At 37.8% G+C, this 27,070-nt stretch overlaps 2 protein-coding genes across 2 annotated transcripts in view; one reads left to right on the top strand and one right to left on the bottom strand.

Moving 5' to 3' along the window:
* The window catches only part of LOC110463218, a 31,453-nt gene extending 26,985 nt beyond the window's left edge, over positions 1-4,468 (bottom strand). Inside the window, exon 1 of the mRNA XM_021517629.1 lies at positions 4,387-4,468. The gene's annotated coding sequence lies outside the window, so the exon portion shown is untranslated. The remainder of the gene's footprint in view (positions 1-4,386) is intronic.
* Positions 4,469-4,520: 52 nt separating this feature from the next.
* On the top strand, positions 4,521-9,856 carry LOC110463219. Its single transcript, XM_021517632.1, has 2 exons — positions 4,521-4,610; positions 6,064-9,856. The coding sequence occupies exon 2, from the start codon at positions 6,100-6,102 to the stop codon at positions 7,048-7,050; it is 951 nt and encodes a 316-aa protein (XP_021373307.1). The 5' UTR covers positions 4,521-4,610; positions 6,064-6,099; the 3' UTR covers positions 7,051-9,856.
* Positions 9,857-27,070: the final 17,214 nt, after the last annotated feature.

A 27,070-nucleotide genomic window follows, 5' to 3' on the forward strand; every position in this document is an offset into this window, starting at 1 on the left:
AGTGGATGTCTCTATCCTCGAGTTAATGTGGATGTCTCTATCCTCGAGTTAAAGTGGATGTCTCGATCCTTGAGTTGGTGTGAATGTCTTTGTTCTCGAGTTAATGCGAATGTCTCTACGCTCGAGTTAACGGGATATCTTTGTCCTCGAGTTGGTGTGAATGTCTTTGTTCTCGAGTTAATGTGAGTGTCTCTGTCCTCGAGTTGGTGTGGATGTCTTTGTTCTCGAGTTAATGTGAATGTCTCTATCCTCGAGTTAATGTGGATGTCTTTGTCCTGGAGTTTGTGTGAATGTCTCTATCCTCGAGTCAATGTGAGTGTCTTTGTCCTCGAGTTAATGGGAATGTCTCTGTCCTTCAGTAGGTGTGGATATCTTTGTCCTGGTGTGAATGTCTTTGTCCTCGAGTTAATGTGAGTGTCTTTGTCCTCGAGTCAATGCGAATGTCTTTGTCCTCGAGTCAATCTGAATGTCTTTGTCCTCGAGTTAGTGTAGATGTCTTTGTCCTCGAGTTAATGTGAGTGTCTTTGTCCTCGAGTTAATGTGAGTGTCTTTGTCCTCGAGTTAGTGTAGATGTCTTTGTCCTCCAGTCAATGTGAGTTACTTTGCCTCGAGTTAATGTGAGTATTTTTGTCCTCGAGTTAGTGTGAGTGTCTTTGTCCTCGAGTCAATGTGAGTGTCTTTGTCCTCGAGTTAATGTGAAAGGATTTGTCCTCGAGTCAATGTGAGCGTCTCTATCCTCGAGTTAGTGTGAATGTCTTTGTCCTCGAGTCAATGTGAATGTCTTTGTCCTCGAGTCAAGGTGAGTGTCTTTGTCCTCGAGTTAATGTGAGTGTCTTTGTCCTCGAGTTAATGTGAATGTCTCGATCCTCGAGTTAGTGTGGATGTCTTTATCCTCGAGTAAATGTGAGTGTCTCGATCCTCGAGTAAGTGTGGATTTCTTTATCCTCGAGTAAATGTGAGTGTATCTGTCCTCAAGTTAATGTGAATGTCTTTGTCCTCGAGTTAATGTGAGTGTCTTTGTCCTCGAGTTAATGTGAGTGTCGTTGTCCTCGAGTTAGCGTTACTGTTTCCATCCTCGAGTTCGTGTGAATGTCTTTGTCCTCGAGTTAGTGTGAATGTCTTTGTCCTCGAGTTAGCGTTACTGTTTCTATCCTCGAGTTAGTGTGAATGTCTTTGTCCTCGAGTTAGCGTTACTGTCTATCCTCGAGTTGGTGTGAATGACTTTGTCCTCGAGTTAGTGTGAGTGTCTTTGTCCTCGAGTTAATGTGAGTGTCGTTGTCCTCGAGTTAGCGTTACTGTTTCCATCCTCGAGTTCGTGTGAATGTCTTTGTCCTCGAGTTAGTGTGAATGTCTTTTTCCTCGAGTTAGTGTGAATGTCTTTGTCCTTGAGTTAGTTCGAATGTCTTTGTCCTCGAGTTAGTGTTGCTGTATCTATCCTCGAGTTAGTGTGAATGTCTTTGTTCTCGAGTTAGTGTTAATGTCTTTGTCCTCGAGTTAGTGTGAATGTCTTTGTCCTCGAGTAAGTGTGAATGTCTTTGTCCTCGAGTTAGCGTTACTGTTTCTATCCTCGAGTTAGTGTTAATGTCTTTGTCCTCGAGTTAGTGTGGATGTCTTTGTCCTCGAGTTAGCGTTACTGTTTCTATCCTCGAGTTAGTGTGAATGTCTTTGTCCTCGAGTTAGTTCGAATGTCTTTGTCCTCGAGTTAGTGTTACTGTATCTATCCTCGAGTTAGTGTGAATGTCTTTGTCCTCGAGTTAGTGTGAATGTCTTTGTCCTATTGTCTGTAATTGCCAAAAGTTGTTTAAAACGAAACGAAACTATTTGTTACACCTGCACTACATCACCATTGATAACGATAACCCAGAACTTACAGGAAGAATACAAGGATCTTGTGAAGACCTCCGTACTTCCGAATGATTAAAAACTTCTGAATTCAATGAACAGAATGAAGAAAATGAAGGAAACTATGTTGGGCTTAGCGTCCTATTAACAGCTAGTATCGTATTTAAGGACGCTGATGGCTTCAACCAAATGACTTAATGTTGAATAATGGCCCCAACCCAAATCAACAAAAAATCATTGAGCATTATTAACCCATACATGTATAAAACAGCGATCTCAACAACCCAGCCCACTGATGTGTTCGTATGATGACCGACGTTTAATGCTTAAAAAATGAGTAAATGATGATGTACTTAGTACTACTTAATGACTGTTTACCGGTCTGCGTACAGTGCTACTTACAGAAGTACAATACCGAACTCTGTTGGCGACTTTTTAAATATCATACGACGTGGGTGGGCGTCACAAACTTCATGAGGTTTAACACAATAGTTTCAATATTACGTAATAATCTGTAGCCACTTATACCAGTTCATCAAACTGAAACAATACATTAGCCAGAGCATCTCGGTCTGGGTATATTTCCATTGAGTCATGGGAAGTAAAAACCACCACATTCCCCACCAGTTACAGTTCTACTTTCCATGTAGTCAGAGTGATAACAATGAAATGTAGTAAATTCGGTGGTCTTTTCATACACCCACAATATAAACGGATGAACATATTCAGCATTTTGTCATTTTAGTGTTTAAATGAGTTTTTCGGATAAACGATATCTTCGGATAAACGAAGCTTCAGATGAATTAGAAGCGGTCCGTCTCTTCAAACAGGGACGATTCATTAATTGAGTGGTTTTACGTCCGCTTCACTACCGAGTAGATCATTTATCCAGCAGACGAGGAAAAGATAGGAAAACGAGTAGAAGGGATAAAGTATGCATTGAAGGAATAGATGGAGAGAAGGAGCCGTCTTTCCAAAACCTATATACGTCTCTGATTCAAATATCCAACGCTAGTGTGTCCTACACTGGTTCAAGTTTGAATATCAAGTTTTTAATATACAAATTTACATTGTACAGTTTTAAGCACTTTCTCTGCCGTGAGTCAAGCTTATAATGAAGCGCACAATACTTACTTAATTGTCGAATATATACAAACCGATCTCCCTATATCTTTGAATCTGTTATTTCAGCAGCTATAACTATCTCGATAACCCTATCTTATTATACCGGCCACTATAGACAAGGGGTATAACTTACACGCGAGGCATCAATGAAAGCCAAATATTTCTGGTCGTAAACGGGGAAATAGATTACAGATGTGACTACTTGTTGAGGAAGTACCTCAATACATACAGCCAGGGATTTGAAACCTGGCAAGATATAATAAAATCAAATGTACTTATAGATAGCAACGAGCTTGTAAAGCCGATAAAATTATAATAGTCATCAGATTGAATATCACAAAATAGCTTAAAGTTATTTTGGAACAATGTTTAATATCATGAAAGCTGTTTTGATATCAAAATAATGTTTAATTTTCTGTATGGATATATGTTCATATTTCAAACACTCGAAGAGTCGGATTGATATAATCACGTACTTAGATAACCTAATTTCGTGATATAATTTCAATAACTTAGGTAGTGGCGTTTTTGTAACAAGTTAAACCATTTTAGACTCTTATCATTTTTTTCTGAGTAAATTTAATTATTTTTTATTATCCGAGTTTTCTATACTTTAAATCGTGGCCGCAGAATATACAAAAAGCAAACAGTATAAATTTAAATCAGCATATCAATTTTACAAATGCGAGTGCGTGTATTAGGCCTTATAACGTCGCCAAACATTGCAACCTTTCAATTTAAGGATACCGTTTTAACTTTTAACAAACTTGTGTTTTCGGTCATTTTCTGTGATTGGTTTTAAACTAAATTCATCCGACCATTTAATCTTATTTATTTTGCAATAAGGCAAAGCAATTATTTCATCAAAATACAACAACATTACCCAACTACTTAACTTGTGTATTTGATTTAAGATGCTAATTTTAATAAACTGTACTTACAAACAAGTTTAATACGTAGTCTGTAGAGGGAGGAATAAGTTCATATTGATATTGAAACTGCACCACAACGTAAACAAAGGGATGACAGCTATTTGATACGCCACACTAGGAAGTGAACCTAAGCTTATACATGCGGTAGTGTGGGAGTCCCAACTGTACCTAAATCAATCATGTATGACGGGATCACACGACAGATTCGACGACAAAGCTTAAGGGGTCAGACATCAGCAGGTCTCAGTCACTGACCAACCAATTGTCAGTCAATCAAACAATAATACATGTCTGAGGGCGAGGTGACATAATTCCCCGTCGAGGGCCTCAATGAATCATGTTGATACACCTCTACGAGAGGGAAATTCGACTGAAATGAAGAGATCGTCCTTTTCTTCGGAATACAAAACATTTCACACCAATCTACTGTTAAGGTTTCACCACTAAATACGAATGGTACAAAATGTAAAGCTTAAAAAACACTTACCGAAATCAGGACACAAGAAAACAGAACAGGTGAGTTTCAAAACATCCAACACCGGCGGCAAACGGAAGTACATTCCAAACTGAGGCACAACCGGAAATCGTACTACTTGTTTACCGTGGTTACAGGTGCGAGCAGATAAAGGATATTTGATAATTTGGGATGATTTGAAGCGTTTAGGGAGACTAAACTGCGTGTATAATTTGCAGTTAATGATAATTTACACGGTAAGAATGATTGAGTTTTCTTGAATGATGTTGAAAATCGACATTATGTCGGTATATGATGTATATCATGTATATGACGTTACTGTTAGGGGTCCAATAAGGGGATTTTCTTTAGTAATTTCAGACAGACCAACATAATAAGCTCTTTACATAACACAAATTAACCCAACATTGTTTTTATTTTAGTCATTCGTTTCAATTATAATAAACAACATAATTGTTACATGATTCCTAAGTATTCTATCACACCGGTTACTTCGGGCATGAATGATATTTCGATTATAGAGTCTATATAACGTCCTTGCCCACATACATGTACATCTTATGCACATATTGGGACTGGGCTAACTGTCTGTGTAAGTACATTGTATATGCAAGGGTCGCGCTGTATTCTTTATGCATAAAATCATACAATAATATTAGAATATGGTCAATCCATATCTTTTTTTAAATCCATAATTAATTAATTAAGCTATCTCCCCGACGTGTCATGCATCAGGTTGTGTGTCTTATTAGCGATACATTTCAATCATGTTACTACAAATCTAAGCTAGGATAACTTAGAAATATATAATTTCCAGTTGTATTCTCTGCCGATTATCCGAGTATGATGTTGTTATGACTTATTGTAGATATTTTAACAGTGTGTGTGTACAAATGGCGTCATTTAGAGTTATCTCCCTTCAATTGCACTTCATATTACCGTTATATTCTATTAGATGATAGGATTACCTTTATTTAAAGTATGAGCTAATACAGATGTGTATAATAAAACAATCTTGTATGTATGAAATGCAATTCTTTTGTCTATAACTTGGGTACATCCGTACAATGTATCTAGTAGTCTACAATGGATTTTGTCTGTGAATGTTGGAAATACATTTTTTGTATATAAATATGAGGAAAAAGTTTTTTATCGATGTATTCTTGTACTATGGATTTTTGTCTAAAGGGGTGAGAACAGTGATCATTTGTCTGTCAGATTGTAAATGTTAGTAAAATGATAGACTGGCTACCAGCCCGTAAGTTTTTATGAAGAATTTCTCGGCTGCATTTTTACTACTAGATTATCTCCCCCTAGTTTAGAAATTATGGACGGCAATTGATGGTTTAGACACGGCAATTGATGATTAATGGACGGCAATTGGTGATTTAGAGACGGCAATTAATGATTTAGAGACGGCAATTGATGCTTAAGACAGCAATTGATGCTTTAAAGACGACAATTGGTGATTTAGGGACGACCTTCGATGACTTGTGGACGGTATCTGATGATCTGGGGACGGAAAGTGAAGGTTTATGGACAGCAATTGATGACTGACGGACGGTAACTGGTGGCTGGCTACTCCCTTAAGAATCTATACAATATCTAGAAGCTAGTATTAGGGAATATGAATTTATCAACCTACTTCTGGCATACAGTTGTAAAATCATAAGTTTTATTTTATTCCAGATTTAAAGACGAAACCCATTTTGTGATCCGCGCACCATGCGCCTCTTCAATGACGACAAGCCGAAGGAAGTCACTGCATACCCAGGCTATGATCCTGGGTACACATCGCCACGCCCAGTCGCGCGTGTTAGACCGGAAGCTGAAGAGTTCGCATGTAAAGCACGTGGCTCTCTCGAGCTTTTCGGGTCTGGTGAGCCAAAAGTCATACGTGAACCAGTGCGCGAGCCGAGGTGTCAAACCAGTGATGCATTGGATAACTACCAGCTAGGGAGGAATGGAATGGTGTCTAACCTACTGGGAGGTCAGGGGGGAGCCCCTCCTGTATCGTCTCGAGTAGAGCGTGTGAAACCAGAAGCCAGGGGAATCGCCAATGCCCATTCTGGAAGTGGCACTGCGGCACTGTTTACAAATTATGGCAATATACCAAGATCTGCACGCGCTGCACCACGAATTAAACCGGAAGCGGAGGGAGCCGCTGAAGCACACAAGGGTGGAAATATCAACAAACTGCTGCATGATCCCCGTAAGATACCACAGTCTGCGAGACCTGTTCCTCGTGTAAAGGACGAAGCCCGTACCATCGCAGAAAAGGAAGGAAGGTCTATGAATAAGAATCTGACACAGTTTGCCGTAGGACCGATCAGTGGGCGTCCGGAACCACGTGTAAAAAGGGAGGCGCAAGATACGGCAGATATGGCAAAGGGTGGGCGCATAAACGATATGTTTACACAATATGGACGCATGCCTTTGTCCGCGAAACCTGTTCCGAAAGTAAAAGGTGATGGAGAGGATAACGCGAGCATGGCAAAGGGGGGACGTATGTCTCGACTGATGCATGACGCCAGTAGCATGCCGTCAGACCCACGCCCTATCCCCCGGGCAGGCTCGTCTTCAGCCAAGAGAAACATGAAGGCTCATCGAGGGCAAATGGCGTCTATATTTGCTCAGCAAGGCAGCAGAACTGTAGCGATGACGGCAGCACGTTAGGACATGGACACATTGTGGACTAAATCCCTAATTAATTGTCTCATTCTGATCTCCCTAACAACACATCCATGTGGTCATGGTCATGAACATGCTTTCATTAATCATCATGGAGACGCTTGTATGTTTGAGATGGTGCTTTTATTTCTTACAAATGTTTGGTGTCAAGTAATTGTTTAACTTTGTCATCGCGTGCACGTACGTGATCTATATTCTGCGTTCGAACTGTTAGTTGTTAGGTTTAGCTTTGGAGAAGGAGTAGAATTAATCTCTTTACAGAATCACAGAATTGGTTGCAACTGAACAGGGTAAGACTATCACAAGAAATGACGTACGACCTATCAGACAATCCAATTACCATTATTGTCTTTGTTAATCGTTATGGACACTTTTTTTTCTAAATACCAAGCGAGATAAACAGTCATTGATATCATATTACTGAAAATACAGCGCAATATCACGATCAGTTCTGGAAAACATTCGAATTTGATTCTGTGTTTCCGTGAAAACCCTCCAAAACGTTGTGATTTGCTCCTATTGTTTTGCGTGAAAAGGTTGAAGTATTGTGGTTTGCTTTTATACGTCATTGCATGGTGACTTTCATGTCATACGTCATATATCTCATCTGGGAAAGACAAGTAAACGAAAGTTGACCCTCAAATTTTAATTTCAGTGGCAATTTATGTTCACGCTACAGTTCTGCATACTTAACCCATCACCGTGATGCAATATACACCGCGCACTTGTTTTTAAGCTCTGCAATATATGATAAATATTTTTTTAAATGCTTCTTGTCTTTGAGAATCTAAAAGTGATATATTTTGCAAATTTGTATGTATTTGCAGTATTTTACCTTGATATATTTTCTAACGGAATATTCTCCTCTTTAAATAGATATTATTCGTCTTTATAAATTGTGTATTTTTAAAATGTTTGACGAGGAAGCTTGGCGTGGCTTCGTTAAATGTAATAAGATACCGTTATTTTCCAAGCAATGGTCAAAGTGACTTCAGGACTGGAATTGATCAATTTTAATATTATTGTTTACAATGTGTTGCCTGCAGTTATACCATCCATAGGTTCAACTAGGACTGCACTACCGTATAGGCTAAACAGTAAAAACTTCGATATAACGTCCATCTTTTATATACAGAAAAACCTCGATGTAATGCCCCTCGTTTAATTTGTCAACTCACATGTTATAATCAACTTTTTTTTTCGGGTTCTCTCTTAATATTTTTTTATACACTTGTGCGCCTCCATTGATATTAGCGCAGAATTTTCATTTTATATAGGTTACATGCATTACATATTATTGCAAAAGAAGAAAACGGATCGGACGCAACATTGATGGCAGTAGGTTTGACGGCTGGCACAGGACAAAAATCCTATTTATAAAATATCAAGACTGAAGTAGTGAAGCTTTGCGCAATATGATGTATGGGAAGTCCTAAACAATCTTTCTTTTTTGTTATACCGACAATCTTCATGTTTTAATAATGGCAAATAATTTCTTACAATTTCGTTTAGGAGAAAAACAATTTTTATGTGCAAAATTTATTGTAATTGCAAAGAAAAAGCAACAGTAGGCATCTAAAGTTTGTTGTTTTGAGGTACTTTTTAAAAGGAAAATTTATGATTATATTTTCATGAAAAGTCAATATTGCGCCTCTTAGTTTGAATAGGAAATGAAAATTTGTGTGTGTTTGAAGTTATCATTAATATCCTTACAGGTTCAGTTCAAAATAAAATTACTACAATGGGGAACATATAAAGAAGTCACTTAACACAGATTGTCTCTGAATAGGGGTGGTTGCATGAGAAGGTTTGACTGAGTTGAATTTGAGGACACGTGTCTCATCAGGAAGGGTTTGTAAATGTAGGTAGCTGAAATGCATGTTTTTGTTGTAACTTTCATTTCATATTTTTCATTTAGTCAAAAGTGCAATTTCCCATTTTATATTTTTGTATTGTGAATCACGTCCTCGGCAATCGTTGTGTATATATGTATTTTTGCTTAAAGTGTTATTTACTTATCTTTGTGTTTTCTTGAATCACATGACCTGTATATAAATCATTCCATTCCTTTCTGTGATATCGTAGGCATGTGTACTCTTGTTATTTAGTTTTCCCCGTGGAGCCGGGCAGGTTGTAGTCCCATCTGTTGTGTAATTGCTCAATATATTGTTAAATACCTTGAAACACTTTAATCAGGACTCACGAAATGTGTCTAATTAGAAATAATTGATCATCTTATTTGGTGAAAAAAAATATTCACCTGATTCTTCCATTTCTTTCATCAAAGCGTTACCCACACCTTCCAGAAAACAATGGCGTCTATTAAAAATATACGCACTAGTCATCAATAGTAAGCTACCTAGATGATGGCTCCCATTATTCGTTAGTAGCTGTAGATTAAGGTAAATATTCATTTTCTAATTTCGTTAAATTCTGATTTAATTTTGGAAACTTAATTTCTATTTACATATTATAAGTTTTATATCGAACGAAATTTAATTGCAGAGAGACATTTCAAAACTTGTCTCTTAATAAAGAGTAAGGATGGATATAAGTTGTTCTCTAATGTTGTGTGTCCGTAATAAATCCCGTCCATTTCTTTTAAAACAGATAAAATTCTAAACTCATAAGATTCATGTTCAACCAGTTTTTTCCATTTTGTTTTCATCGATTATTAAGAAAAAACCGTTTGTAACAATTTGATTGTTGCACTGTTTCTCATGATCAAATGTAAAACAAAGCTCACATGTGTGGACGTTTGTGTAGTGGAGGAATAAAAACGAGAAAAATACAAAAATTTAAAATGTTTGTCTTTTTTTTCTCTCACTTTCCGGTCGTTTCATGTGTGACCCGGCCCGTATTGTTATTCAGATATCTGTCATAAATCTATGAGACTTTCCAAGTAAACGAATTCAAATAGTGACGGGACATACCATAGTCTATAAAAATTGCAGTTGTATTCCCTGCTGAACGTTTAAGCATTAAGGGTAAGTATAACGACTGTTTATCCCGGTTTCAGTACAACGTGACAGGATCGAGACTTTGCTGTGTGCTTTAAGCATGGTATTTCAGTGCGATAGCACCGAGAGGTTCCTCTTAATATTACATATTTACCCTCTACCATTAGAGTTAATCATGACGGAATCGGAGACACGAAATTAGATAATTTGATTGGTTACAGACATCAAAGACTGGGCAGTCACAAGGCGGATAGGCAGTGGAACTTCTCTGAGATCAATCTACCGTAACACCGCCGCAAAATTCAGTTTTTCTTTAAACAAAACCTTGATCACATGGAAAATCCTAGGATGAGAAGATAATGTATATCGAGAGCGAAATCCATGAATTTTGACGATGTGGATATTACAATATTATGTCGATTATAAACTTAATCAATATGTATTTTCTAGTGATTTGTGATTCCGAATGTTAATATGTTCATTCAGTCAAGATGAAAATGAAATATGTGTGCCCTTTATTTCGATAATGGGCGGAATTTCTTGTTTCCATAGACACAGTCGGCTAAAGGGAATGAACTCCGTCGGTCTTATAGAGCTAACTATTACCCCATTACGGGACTATCAATTGCGTGCAAGGGTTGACAGGACTACACATTGGCCGTAAGGACTAACAGAACTACACATTGACCATAAGGACTAACAGGACTACACATTGGCCGTAAGGACTAACAGGACTACACATTGGTCATGACGACTAACAGGACTACACATTGACCATAAGGACTAACAGGACTACACATTGACCATAAGGACTAACAGGACTACACATTGGTCATAAGGACTAACAGGACTACACATTGGTCATAAGGACTAACAGGACTACACATTGACCATAAGGACTAACAGGACTACACATTGACCATAAGGACTAACAGGACTACACATTGGTCATAAGGACTAACAGGACTACACATTGGTCATAAGGACTAACAGGACTACACATTGACCATAAGGACTAACAGGACTACACATTGGTCATAAGGACTAACAGGACTACACATTGGTCATAAGGACTAACAGGACTACACATTGACCATAAGGACTAACAGGACTACACATTGACCATAAGGACTAACAGGACTACACATTGGTCATAAGGACTAACAGGACTACACATTGGTCATAAGGACTAACAGGACTACACATTGACCATAAGGACTAACAGGACTACACATTGACCATAAGGACTAACAGGACTACACATTGGTCATAAGGACTAACAGGACTACACATTGGTCATAAGGACTAACAGGACTACACATTGACCATAAGGACTAACAGGACTACACATTGACCATAAGGACTAACAGGACTACACATTGGTCATAAGGACTAACAGGACTACACATTGGTCATAAGGACTAACAGGACTACACATTGACCATAAGGACTAACAGGACTACACATTGACCATAAGGACTAACAGGACTACACATTGGTCATAAGGACTAACAGGACTACACATTGGTCATAAGGACTAACAGGACTACACATTGGTCATAAGGACTAACAGGACTACACATTGACCATAAGGACTAACAGGACTACACATTGACCATAAGGACTAACAGGACTACACATTGGTCATAAGGACTAACAGGACTACACATTGGTCATAAGGACTAACAGAACTACACATTGGTCATAAGGACTAACAGAACTACACATTGACCATAAGGACTAACAGGACTACACATTGTTCATAAGGACTAACAGGACTACACATTGGTCATAAGGACTAACAGAACTACACATTGACCATAAGGACTAACAGGACTACACATTGGTAATAAGGACTAACAGAACTACACATTGGTCGTAAGGACTAACAGAACTACACATTGACCATAAGGACTAACAGGACTACACATTGTTCATAAGGACTAACAGGACTACACATTGGTCATAAGGACTAACAGAACTACACATTGACCATAAGGACTAACAGGACTACACATTGGTAATAAGGACTAACAGAACTACACATTGGTCGTAAGGACTAACAGAACTACACATTGACCATAAGGACTAACAGGACTACACATTGTTCATAAGGACTAACAGGACTACACATTGGTCATAAGGACTAACAGGACTACACATTGACCATAAGGACTAACAGGACTACACATTGACCATAAGGACTAACAGGACTACACATTGGTCATAAGGACTAACAGGACTACACATTGGTCATAAGGACTAACAGAACTACACATTGACCATAAGGACTAACAGGACTACACATTGGTAATAAGGACTAACAGAACTACACATTGGTCGTAAGGACTAACAGAACTACACATTGGTCATAAGGACTAACAGGACTACGCATTGGTCATGAGGACTAACAGAACTACACATTGGTTGTAAGGACTAACAGGACTACACATTGGTCATAAGGACTAACAGGACTATACATTGGTCATAAGGACAAGCAGGACTACACATTGGTCATAAGGACAAACAGGACTACACATTGGTCATACGGACTAACAAAACTACACATTGACCATAAGGACTAACTGGACTACACATTGACCATAATGATTAATAGGACTACACATTGGTCATAAGGACTAACAAAACTACACATTGACCATAAGGACTAACTGGACTACACATTGACCATAATGATTAATAGGACTACACATCGGTCATAAGGACTAACAGGACTACACATTGGTCATAAGGACTAACAGGACTACACATTGGTCATAAGGACAAACAGGACTACACATTGGTCATAAGGACTGACAGGACTACGTATTGGTCGTAAGGACTAACAGGACTACACATTGACCATAAGGACAAACAGGACTACACCTTGGTCATAAGGACTAACATGACTACACATTGGTCATGAGGACTAACAGGACTACACATTGACCATAAGGACTAACAGGACTACACATTGACCATAAGGACTAACAGGACTACACATTGGTCATGAGGACTAACAGGACTACACATTGGTCATAAGGACTTACAGAACTACACATTGGTCATAAGGACAAACAGGACTACACATTGGTCATAAGGACAAACAGGACTATACATTGGTCATAAGGACTAACAGGACTACACATTGACCATAACGATTAACAGGACCACACATTGGTCATAATGTGGTTTAGGACGTTACCGAGGTCTTATGACGGTATGGACGGTGTACGACGCAACTGGTGGTTTATTACGATACAAATGGTTACGGACATGATTGATGGTTTAGGACGAGACCGGGGGTGTAGGAAGAGACCGATGGTTTAGGACGAGACTGATGATGTAGGAAAAGGCCGATGGTTTAGAACGATATCGATGGTTTGGGACGGGACCGATTGTTTAGGACGAGATTGAAGGTTTAGGACGAGAAAGATGGTTTAGAACGAGATTGCTAGTGTAGGACGAGACTGGTAGTTTAGAACAAGACCGATGGTTTACAACGAGACTGATGGTTTAGATCAATATCGATGGTTTACAACGAGACTGATGGTTTAGATCAAGACCGATGGTTTACAACGAGACTGATGGTTTAGATCAAGACCGATGGTTTACAACGAGACTGGTGGTTTATATCAAGATCAATGGTTTACAACGAGACTGATGGTTTAGAACAAGACCGAGGTTTCAGGTTGAGACCGATAGTATAGGACAAGACTTATGGTTTAGGACAAGACCGACGGTAAAGGATGACATCTCTGGATTACGTTAGGATGTGAACGGTGGTTCAGAACGAGACCGATGTTGTAGGACGAGGCCGTTGGTTTAAGACGAGACCAATGTTATAAGATTAGGCTGGATCATTCGGCTTGATCAATGTGATCTGGTCTATGTTATATCATTAGGCTGGATCAATGTGATCTGGTCTATGTTATATCATTAGGATGGATCAATGTGATCTGGTCTATGTTATATCAATGTGATCTGGTCTATGTTATATCAATGTGATCTGATCTATGTTATATCATTAGGCTGGATCCTTGTGATCTGGTCTATTTTATATCAATGTGATCTGATCTATGTTATATCAATGTGATCTGGTCTATGTTATATCAATGTGATCTGGTCTATGTTATATCAATGTGATCTGGTCTATGTTATATCAATGTGATCTGGTCTATGTTATATCAATGTGATCTGGTCTATGTTATATCAATGTGATCTGGTCTATGTTATATCAATGTGATCTGGTCTATGTTATATCAATGTGATCTGGTCTATGTTATATCAATGTGATCTGGTCTATGTTATATCAATGTGATCTGGTCTATGTTATATCAATGTGATCTGGTCTATGTTATATCAATGTGATCTGGTCTATGTTATATCAATGTGATCTGGTCTATGTTATATCAATGTGATCTGGTCTATGTTATATCAATGTGATCTGGTCTATGTTATATCAATGTGATCTGGTCTATGTTATATCAATGTGATCTGGTCTATGTTATATCAATGTGATCTGGTCTATGTTATATCAATATGATCTGGTCTATGTTATATCAATGTGATCTGGTCTATGTTATATCAATGTGATCTGGTCTATGTTATATCCATAAAAAGTTGTCTACGTATTTAACAGGGACTTAGTAATGATAACCAATGAAACCAGTGTTTGAATTGAGTTCTATTTGTTTATTTTGAACTACATAACCCTATAAGTATAATGTCAGAGCGGTCTCTCCTTTATGACTGAAGCAGTTGTTCTGTTTGCTTATGGAAATAAAATAACGTGAATAGAGAAAACCGACCGGTATTCTCCTACAACTGATTCATGACATCACGTTCTAATTCCACGCCTCTCCCTTCTACAAACGGCGGACTGTGATATGAGATGAGTTCCAACCAATGATTCGCTTTCTCTTGACAACCACACGGAGGTACTGAATATAGGAATACCTGTCGATTTATACGACGGAAGTTTGGCAAAGAACGGTAACTCTTATTAAGTTGGGAGGGGTGATAGGGTTGGGTTGCTTCGGGGATAGTGTTTTTTGTATGCATGCCTTTTTGTGTGGAAACATCTTTATGGAGGAACAATTAGAAACACGTCGTTTACATGAACCATTATCAGATATTGTCATGTCAATCCATTATTTACAACAAACAGTAGTTCCTCAATATTTTGTAGGGCATCAGCTTCACTTTGAGAGTTCTAACTGAATTTATTAAGGTATTAAATTGGCTGTTGTTTGTGAGAGAAGGGACAACAGGATTTTTTCTCAAATCCAAGCTTTATGAAATTTTCTTTTGCTGCGTTAGTATTTTATGTTTTATTCTACGATACATGTTTTTTGTTTCTCCTGCACTCCCATTTTCAATGAGTTCATACCATTTGGAAAATATGTATTTGAATTGAGAATTGTTGTGCATTTGTCAGGATATGATACCTTCAATGATTTCTTTGTAGGGTTTTTTCGACTAACAAAATGTCAAATGAGCCATTGGATGTATAAATAGACCACTACTTGTCTAATGTCCAGTCAAATCAGGGATCTCTGTTTAACTCATTCACCCCTGAAGACGCATTTGAACTCTTCCAATTCAAAGGTTGGAGTAGTTCATTATGAAATTTCAGGGGTGAATGAGTTAATAAGGAAAAACACATCTAGTTATTAAGGTGGGTCATTTCGTTCTTTTGTCCTTTCGGCCAGAAAACCACTTTAACTTTTAATTCTCTTTGTTTCGTGTTTTTGGGGTTAAATGACGAAACAAAGATAATAAAGGTAAATTTCTAAATAATCCTCTTTTCAGGGCGTTTTCGGACGTGGCTTTTTTGACAAGTAAGTAACACAATCGATGATGTCATCAACAGATTGTAATACTAAGTCTCGCTTTATATAGAAACCTGACTATATCCGCTACCGTCATCCTAGGTGTTAATTAACACTTCAATCCCGTGTCTGTATTTGAGGTTACCGGGGCCACTATCGCGACCTAGAATATGGCTTTGTGTATCGGTACACAAAATGTTCGCGAAACGTTCATCTTTTATAACGTTATTTGAAATATGACAGATCACATACAGCTACAGGTTCTGACTGGTATTTTTACTGGTTGAAGGACGTCACCTGGTCATTAGAGAATATAACGACACCGTAAACTACACATGACTGGTACACTTGTCACCATACAAACGGAGATAATACAGTTTCTCCTTTCAAACTAATATCTCATTACAGCAGGCTCATGAGCAGGTGAAAGAGTGTTGACAGGTTGTAAACAGTTATCTTCCATGTGGTTTGGACAATACCTCAATAGTTAATAGTCGTAAGGCTTCGTGGTAACGTCGACGGGAAAACGCACAAAAACATGTTCTAGATAGCCAGGGCAACAAAGACCCATTACAATGAAATCTTAAATTCACATTTAAGTTTGATAATGACAACCTTTTTTCGATATAATTCATATTTCCAAGGTGTCCTTGATCTGTTAAAGTACGTTAAACTATTAAAATCACATTTGAAAATTTACACATACAAATACAAGGGGGGCGTTAGCACTTCATGTTGGATTTGCTTTTGTCACGTTTCATTCATATTGCCTATGAATGCCAATTAAAAATAATTTAAAACTTAAATTTACAATTTTTCGAAAATGTATATCTCTTAGAAAAATCAAGTACAATTAATATAATCATCGTATCTTCTTGTTCCATTAATAGAACAGCCATTCAACCAGGGGGATGGGGTCAGTGGTATTCAATGTAACAGTTATAATGTCATAATAACGGTGACGTCATCAATTAACTCATGACATTCACATCCTAACTTAGTGAATGCCACCTATGTGTGGTATGGTTATATAATGGCAATGCCTTACGAGGGTAAATATAGACGTATGGATGTTGTCTTGTAAAGTGGCAGGATGCTATTGTCAGTGGGTTGAAGTTGTAAGGTATTCAAGAAGGGTGATACAGGAGATTGCAACAACTGGACATTACTACTAGTCATTAGTTAAGTGTTTTACAGAATGCTAATAATAACAATAAAAAGGGTTTGAAAAATACTTCGCAAAGCGCAAGCTGGATTTAGACCGAATATAAGTACAACTGAACAGATATTTACATTAAGGAACATATTAGAAAAAATAAATTAATGGAGATCGTCACTGTATATCCACTTTATAAACTTTGAGAAATCATCGGAGTGGTTTGACATAAGAGCTGGGGTGAAACAAGGATGTATTATGTCGGATTTTTATTTCCTATTGGCCATCGACTTGATCATGAAGAGAACAACAGCAGACAAAGTGTGAAGGATACGGTGGAAATTCAACACCATCCTGGAAGACCTGGACTTTGCCGACGGCATTTCTCTTCTGAGGCAGTAATAATTGGACTAAAGCTTAATGCTAAAAATGCAAGACACTCAGGAGCGAGCAAGCAAGCAACCATGACAATATCATATTAAACAATGTTTACAGTGCTGTAATGGACAGAGAAGGAGGAGGAGGTAGAAGTGATATCAGGAACAGGCTACAGAAGGCAAGAGCGGCATTCCAACGACTCCGAAATAGTTGTGGAGCACAAGCTATTGGTGGAAAGATAGAGATACATCTGTTCTTATAAGACTTGAATTACTGTATGGCTGTGAGACCTTGAAAATAACAAAAGCAGAAGAAAAGAAATTGAACACCTTCCAATACCAGTGTCTCAGAAGGATATTGAGAGTAAGATGGCAGCATAGAACACTAGATGCTGAAATTAAAGATCTAGCCAACATAAATGACATCGACTGTAAAATAAGAAGAAGAATGTGGAACTGGATTGAAATGACTGTAAAACACATTTGGGATGGGCACCAGAAAGAAAAGGAGCAAGAGGGAGGCCAAAAACAACCTGGCGAAGAACAGTTAAAAAAAACCGCAACCATAGGATGGAGTAGCTGGAACACCGAAAAAAACAGGAGCGCAAGACAGATTGAGTTGGAAAGTAAGCGTGGGGGCCATATGCGCCTACTGGCGCGGAGAGAATTTAAGGTAAGGTAACGTTGAAGTTGTGGATGTCCTTGTAAAAGTTTGTTAGTCGTCTTTCCTTCCGTCTTCTCTGCCACTGTAGCTCGATCTGCGTTACAGTTACAGTTCCGTAGCACGATTAACATCTTCGATACTCCAAAGGTTACGCTCACTTTTGCTCTCTTCACCCCTGGAATATGTCATAACATCGGCTTATCTAGTTTTTGTCTGATTTAGGGTCAGGTAGACCTTCTCTCTTACATATTTTCTCTTTGCATCACCCCAGGTGGTGTCTCAGGAAGGATAGCAATCCTTTGGCCTTGGCGGTCATCTGGGGGATGTGGTGCTTTCAGATATGGTCGTAAGCTTGTTCCAATCCAAGGTACGTGATTTCATTTCAAATCAATTTTATTGTATTCAAAAAGATACAATTGGATTAGGCACAGGCATTGCCTATAAAAGCCCTTTCCAGAGAAAATTCACACATTTCATACATTCATATATACATATATATATAGAGAGAGAGTATTATAGAGAAGATGTAGTATATGTTCGAATTAATAGGAGAATACTAGAACCATTTAATACATGTTCACAAAAAATAATACATGTAACTAGAATATCATAGATTTACCATTTCAATTAATATAGTCTACTTACTTCAATTATTAATAGCCTAGTGTTTGGTTGGAGGCACTTCGAAGAAATTGTCACTATACACAGGGCCATCCTACCCAATTACACCAGAGTTATGGTTATAACATAGCAAATACAAACACATTGTAATGTAATTTTTAGTATAGTTTAAGTTAAAATCTTCCAGATTTGTCAATAAACTCCAGAACACATGAGAGAATAAATTTATTTGATTCACTGCTAAGGTTCATATCACCCGTAGTGAAAGTAACTGTATTTAAGATGATGTTGTCAATTTCGTTGTAATTAGATAGAGCATTGAATAAAACTATATATAAACTATCTATATATTTGGGGCAATTGAGGAAGAAGTGATTTGCATCTTCAATAATAAAACCACAGTCACACTTAGGATTATCTGTAAGATGATCATTATATAAATCTGATTTTAATTGGCTGACTTTATTCCGTAGTTGACATAAAGTTATATTCAACTTCCTGGAGCCATCGTATTTAAAAACATCCGTACAGTTAGATGGTTGCAAAACGTATGTGCTTTCCTTAAGTAATTCCAGTTTTAACTGGCTCAATGTAGTGAGTTTTGGAAAAATACAGTCTGGCCTATTCCATAGAGACATCATTCTAGGAAAAAAACTATTTTTATACAAGTTGGTTCTGCACAAGGGAACAATAAAGTTTCTATGATGTCTAAGGCGAGGATTAATATCATTATTAAAATATGGTAGGATACAATCATAAAGATGGTCAGGACAGTCATGCTGCAGTATCTTGAAAAATAATATACATTGGTAATTATCACGTCTTATTTTTAGTTTATCTACCCCAACTTCCTTATATATTAAGTTATGACTTGTACCTCTTCTCAAACCTGATATAATTCTGAGACATTCTAATTGGACTGATTCCAATAAGTCACTTTCACCCTGGGTGCAATTATTCCACACAGCACAAGCATATTCAAGTGTTGGTCTTATAAAAGATTTATAAATTATTTCAAGAGATTTTCTATCTAGCTTGTGTTTGAGCATTCGCATTATTTGTAGTTTTGTACAGCTTTTTCCATATATATAATTAACTTGATCAGACCATTATCCACGACTATTAAAAAGCAGACTAAGATGTTTATGATTTTTGACATTTATAACGACACTATTTGAGAATACCAAATCTGGATGAGATGTCTCAGAATTATTTTTATTAGACATTAGTAATGATTCAGTTTTACTTGGATTAAATGATATTCCCCATTTATCAGCCCAGAGAGACATTCTCCTTAAATCCTCATTGAGAATATCTGCAGCATGTCTGCCTTCACCATCTATCAAAACGTAAAGAGAAGTGTCATCAGCAAAGAGTTTGACATGGGATTGGAGTTCATCTTCTAGGTCATTAATAAATATTAAAAATAAATAAGGCCCGAGAACCGAGCCTTGGGGTACACCAGCTTTTAATGTTTGTAAATTTGACTTGTAGCCATCTACTAATAAGGTACGTGATGTGCTCTACTTCTTGTAACTCAAACACCTTCATGTTGTAGTTAGTTCATATTATGGTGTTTGGTGAATATATCTTCATTCTTGTCATGTTACACCTGACCATGTTGGTTGGATCTTCTGGTCGGTGGTGGGTGTCTGTATCTTCGATACTCTAGGGGTTTCGCTCACTTTCGCTCACTTGCGCTATGTGCACCCTGGAATATGTCATAGCAAATTGAAGGCACGCGGCTAGAGATTCGATTTGTTCTAGGTAAAAAAAACTTGACCAATCGTTAAGGCTGTTCTATGGGGATTACAGAGGAACGACACCCGACTTTAAAGTTTCAATTTTACCGTTACGCGACCGACATATTGTTTTGGTGTACATCAAAGGATCGAACTAGTCTCATCGTCTCTTCCACAAGATAGTGCAGATTCTTCGATTTCGCTGTTACATACTGCAGGGGTGTAGAGAACAAATGTGAGCGTAAACCCTGGAGTATCGAGGATGGGTGTGCGCAACGTAGATTACCCTGAACATAGGCAATTGCCAGATAATAACACCACAGTTTAAGCAAGTCATGTACCATTATCATTAACGCAAAAGGAGAACATTAAAGGCAACAGGACGTCCTTAGGAGTTTCCTGACTCTACCGGTACTACTGTTGATGATTCTCCATCCAATAACACCCCCGGGATTTCAGCGTGATACACTGTTTTATTCACCGCTTTTCCTGTCTCACTCCATAACGGGACTGCTGCAATAACTGCCTAAGTGACACGGTTTCAAGCCTTGGATAATAATGTCGACTTGCCTTTTGTTGTAAGGAAATATCCTCTTCAATATATAACCATTAAATGTTTGTTTATTTTGAAAGGAAATGAAAATTAAACCTATATAAGAAATTACAATAAGATGCAGACGTCATCCAATTACCGATGATGACAAACTTTATAAACCCGCGAGAAATGGGATTAAATCAGACTTCGAGAGCTTTCCATCCTTCCAATATACACCATCAGTTGCGTTGATAGTTTTACTTAGTACGTTTTGATATAAACCCATAAAATATATAATTATACACTACACACCTAGACAGGTTTTATCATGCATGCTGTAATTGTTTTTCAAGTCCCAGTAGGTCGTAGTCGAAAGCCAATACTTTAAACAGCTTTTAAACTGATGTGCTAGCCCGAGTTTCCTCTGGCCCTGACACCTGTCACCAGGCGGATAGATGTCTGATGTGGGCCAGAGCGCACTACTCTATGAAAAAAGTGGAATTATCTGACACCGTGCCCTTTTTATCACCAAGAGCTGCTTCATTTCGTCAGTAGAGTACTAATTTTTCAATCGTTCAAAATTTCCCACCTGAGCGACGCCATTTTGTACACGTGAGTGACTAATTAACAAAAAGAGACGGTACGGAGTTTCTCTAAATCATATATTCAGTTTTGGGTCCGGATCAGTACGGTTTGTTGATTAGTCACCACGTGTTATTGACATAACCTACAAAATGGCGTCGCTCAGGTGGGAAATTTTGAACGCCCTCGCCCCACACTAGACATTTATTTGTTATAATATCTAACTCTGGTGTCAGGACCAGAAAAAAACGCGGGCTAACTAATGTGCGTGAATGACCTTGGATACCTAACCAAAATAGTTCAATTAATTTACTGAAAGCCCAATTATACTCAAACTCTCAAGAGAACACGATTGATAACAACGATTGATTACAAGTCAAGCGTTGATTTATTTACTTTTTGTATATTTATAAATAATTAACAAGATTGCAGAGAAACAGTGTTATTTGGAGGATTTCGTTTGGGCAGGTTAGTATATTTTGAGTGTAAGACTAGATCCCCTATGTAGTATTCTTATCAGGAACTTCTTGAGCCACTCGACCAGCTAAATAAGAAACCAATATCGGGCTACTTTCGTATCATTGACAGGAAGTGTGTTTAAAGTCTACACTTCTAACGCTATTTGGCACTGCTATTTAACTTATCTAAATAAAGATGTACAGGTATGAATCCAGGTTAGAAAGTCGGTGTTATTTACTTATTTAAATCACCTAATAACCCGACCTATAAATGATAGCATTCTACTAATACGTGTCGTCGTAAGGGTGTTGATGACTGCTCTCCGAATCACTGTCAAAAAATCGACATGGCATGATTCTTTGATAAAATATTTCCGGAAAGAAAACCACATCTCGCGGGACTTTTATAAAAGATAATATGATCAAATCAACAAAACATAAACAGCGACAGCGTTCCGAGTACCAACATTCTATTCAAGTATAGACCGGGGCCCGTATATTTGAAACCGTCCTCATGCTCAAGCATTGTTTTTGTGCTCAAGCCTAATTGCTGGTTCTTGTTATAACTTAATAATAAAATCTTACTTTGTCAACGATATGGAAAAACTTTGAAAAGTCTTAAAGCCGAACAACATTTTCAATGATTTCGTTTGACATTTTGATCATTTGACATGATTTTAAGTGAGTTACACAAGAAAGCTTGGTTGAGCACAAACTTCACGATTAAGCATGAGAACGGTTTCGTGGATACGGTCCAAAGATTCGAACCTTGGTCTTCAGCTTGTTACACGGTACTATAGTTCTAACCTACTAAGTTACCTGGTCAATGGAAGTGTCGTGGCCTAACAGTGCTACAGTTGTATCCATAACGAAATTAAGGGGAGGTTACTGTAGCATTTCTAACATCACAGTGCAGTGAGATTGGTTTGGTTTGGTTTGGTTTAATTTTGTTTAACGTCCTATTTACAGCTAAGGTCATTGAAGGACATGCCTCCATGTGTGTGGTGCATGTGTATATGAATGTGTGTGTGCAGGAGACAGGGTATGTTGATGTGATTGCCTTCTGGTGATAGCGCGGATCTGATGCCGACTTTATAGTGCTATCTCACTGAAAGGCTATGCCGAAGGTACCAAGCACAGCATTCCGCCCGTTCACATGTGAATCTTCGATTCGGAGGAAATAAAGAGAATAATATTGACAACGGGTGAACCAGTTGTTGCCTTTTCCCTTAATGCTGAACGTTAAGCAGAGGATAAAAATGTCCCTGCCTGGGGACAGATCCCATTGCCATCCTCGCCTAGGCGAAAGCTCAAAAGTCAAAAGTAAGGTATTGCCAAGCAAGGCGCTAGGAAATCAAAGTTAGTTAGAAATAGAAAGAAATTTAAATATCCCAAATATTGTAATGGGTGCAGCAGATTTATTTTGGTTACTTTTGTGTACCCAAATAGAGGACACCGAAGCAAATCCCGAATTCTGCAGGGGGTTCCCACTTTAGTCCTACGATACATGCAGTGGGTAACAGCAGGTGTATTCTTTTCCCGATCCCCCAACTGCAGGGGTGGTGCAGCGAGAAAGGGAACCTTAAGTCAATAAGACGTATTTATAGTAAGAGGACCCCTTCCATCGTCAGGTGTCTGCACATACATGTCCCTGTACGACGACAATTAAAACATTTTCATCAAAAGTGTTCATGTTCTCATCATCCTTACACATATTGCTATGTTGTGAGTAGTTGAAGATACTCTCTCTCATGAAGTAAACTGAGTTTTCACATGAGCTCAAATATTAAAGTAAAAAAAACAACACAATTTAAATATGTTACTGTGTGTAGTGACAGTGAATATGAAATGCCTCTAAATATACACCAGATTCTGTTTATTAAAAACTCTGATATTCTCAAAAAAAACTTTGTTTGCATGTAATATGATTTACTCTTATCCTTGTTGCTTTCCAAAATATTGCTATTCATATTATTCTAGAATGCTAGCAGCCAAGCACGACTTTTCGCGCTCTGTGTTAAGTTGTCAACGGCGATGTTTTGATTTTCGCCGAGAGATAAATTGTATAGTGAGATTTTTCAATCACCTTCTCCAGTGTAAAAGACGTGATGTATTTCACATTTACCCTGGTCCAGGGACGTAACTGTTTTAATCATATTAGAACGGCAAGGCTATAAAGAGGTCATATCAAGGGAGGGGTCAAAATTCAATATTGTCTGTAAGTGGTGCTGTGTGCAGTTTTGCAAGCGACACGAAGTTGATATTTTACCGTTAACATGGTCAGGTGATTCACAACTGAATTAATCCAAATCTTATACATAATAATTGTTAATATGATAACCAGCGACCACAAAGCTTGTTCTCATTTGCAATGTGTTATAACGATTTAACGTATATCATAAAACTGTTGGTGTTATAAATATAAGAGGTTTGGCAAGGCGCGCCATATAAATGACCACGCCCTGTAGTGTAAATAAATGTCATCACTCTTATTTCGTATTCGTGAAAAAATATCGGTATTCTATCATCTTCGGGAAATGTATGTGGTATTCACCTGGGAACCGTTACATGTATATATTCAATTATAGTCTGTCGCCGTTAACACAATTTGTGCGTGTTTGTGCATATATGGTTGTGTGAATCGGGAGAATCATTGGTACTGACAATTACAAGTATCGCTGATAATATCATAAGAAAGAATACAACATTCGAAAAAAATCAATTATTCATCAATTATTTACAGTATGCTACAGTGTGCTGTCGTGTGCCCATCCTCAATGATAACATGACAATATGGTGCTATTATTTCGCACGGTTTCCTGGCGCCCCTTTCAAAAATAGTCGTGATAATAACAACTGATTAGAGACCTGTCTTTGTTTTTATCCCAGTCGGTATTTTTTTTTTATATCAGGACTGACTGGGACCCCGAGCAGGACGTTTGACTTGTGCACACGGTCTGAATTATTCTCACTAAATTCAATTAAACATCAAATCCCATTTCGACATAGCGGAAACGATCAGATTACTTATATAACACTGCCGTATTGATTGCCTTCATTCTGCCTTGTCGCTCACCAAGCTTAATCCATACGCATGTAATAGTTTCTGTCAACGAATTAACTCGGTGAATAGAGTATTTGTATTTATTTTTACCGGTCAGGTGGTTTAGGAACTGTATAAGGTTCATATTGATCAGATCCGTGCATTTTACGATTTATTTTGGTGCTTATATAAAACATCGAGGATACTGCTTTGGACACAAGCAGGTTGTACAAGGGGAGATAATTACGTGACCTGATATCGTAGGAAAGGACATAGTGAATGGCGGCGTGTCTGTAAGGTATCCAGTCGATGTGGTTAGTGTTACTGATGTAATAAGTGTATACACTTACGTCATTTTATTCAGAAGTAATAATATAAGTAAAGTGACTAGGTAAAAATGCTTTCCGACATTTCCATATTTTTCACTGGAAGGCATATATGAAAATCTTTATGACACAATCACATTTATTGTCTACTGTATATGTATCTTGTGTTTCGGTTTGATTTGATTTTCTTATGATATTTATAATAAGACCAACCATCCTCGATATCCAGGGGTTACGCTCACTTTCGCTCTCTACACCCCTATAATCATCCTCGATATCTAGGGGTTACGCTCACTTTCCTCTCTACACCCCTGTAATCATTCTCGATATCTAGGGGTTACGCTCACTTTCCTCTCTACACCCCTATAATCATCCTCGATATCTAGGGGTTACGCTCACTTTCTCTCTCTACACCCCTATAATCATCCTCGATATCATGGGGTTACGTTCACTTTCCTCTGTACACCCCTATAATCATCCTCGATATCCAGGGGTTACGCTCACTTTCGCTCTCTACACTGTGCAGTGAGCGAAAGTGAGTGTAACCCTGGATATCGAGGATGGTAAAGATGAACGTGACACATACACACATATGATTGCACCTCCAATAGAAGGTAATAGATTCAGTCAGTCCAAAACCAAGTCCACAGCAGCATGCAGCTGTTACGTCATTCTAGTCAGAAAAATACCCCAGACTATTGTTGAAACAGAGGGGCAGGTGCATAAAACCCCATAATCAAAACTTCACAAACGACTTATATGTATCTATCAATTTACTGAAGGAAGAAATCAAACCAGTTAGTAGTTAATACGTTAGACGTTGAATGGTAACTTTATCGAATACTAATCAACGTGGCTTTAGAAACAGTTCTAGCGACCAAATAACTTATCTGAAACCTAAAGGGAAAACTGAAATAGAAAAAAAGTTATGCTTAGGTATCTGTACATATTTTGAAAATGCTATTATCTTGATGTGTATAGACAATATACAAACAGAAAGCTATATATCTCACCCTAAGCTACAAATACACCCATTAGTGTACCTTGGTAAAGGTTCCAGTATACGTTACCATAAGGTACATGACAATTTGTGGTACAATCTACTACCAGGAAGTCGAAACCCCCATTAATCAGTTCGAGAAAGACAACAACACTCATCTGTTCACGTCAGTATTTTAGATTCTTATGGTAGACGTATTGTAACTAACAGGCACACCCATATATGTAGATATACATGACCTGCATGCCACACGTATGATGTTTTTTATGCCTTGTATTGTGTCTTCATATGTGATTGATGTCATTTCATTTAACAAGTCTTTTATTCGTCCACTTCTTGACTCTCATGATCTCTTCTGTACTGTAGGCGGTATAGAATGTAAATAAGATTCAGTCACCCTAAAACGATCATTATAGTCATACAAAGTCAATCGTATTAAAGGATTTTTGCAAAATAAATTGGACGCTATTTAAATGTTGTATATTATTGTAATATAAAAAAAAGGAAAGATCTATGTCGATAACTAAAGAAAATAAATTATGTCTTTAAAAAAAAGGAATGTCTCCGTGTAGATACCAGGGGGTTACCTTACAGCTTGTTTCGTTAATGGCTTTTCACTATGTTATTTGCCAGGATTGAGCAGGTTTTTTTTTTATGAATGAAAGCTGTGCAGCTATTTTTAGTTTTCGACGATAGATACGGAAACG

The sequence above is a fragment of the Mizuhopecten yessoensis genome, unplaced genomic scaffold, assembly GCF_002113885.1.
Source record: "Mizuhopecten yessoensis strain PY_sf001 unplaced genomic scaffold, ASM211388v2 scaffold10879, whole genome shotgun sequence".
NCBI lineage: Eukaryota > Metazoa > Mollusca > Bivalvia > Pectinida > Pectinidae > Mizuhopecten > Mizuhopecten yessoensis.

Excerpts from the sequence above, each read along its gene's own strand:
- LOC110463219 (XM_021517632.1), top strand. The coding sequence starts at position 6,100 with ATGCGCCTCTTCAATGACGACAAGCCGAAGGAAGTCACTGCATACCCA.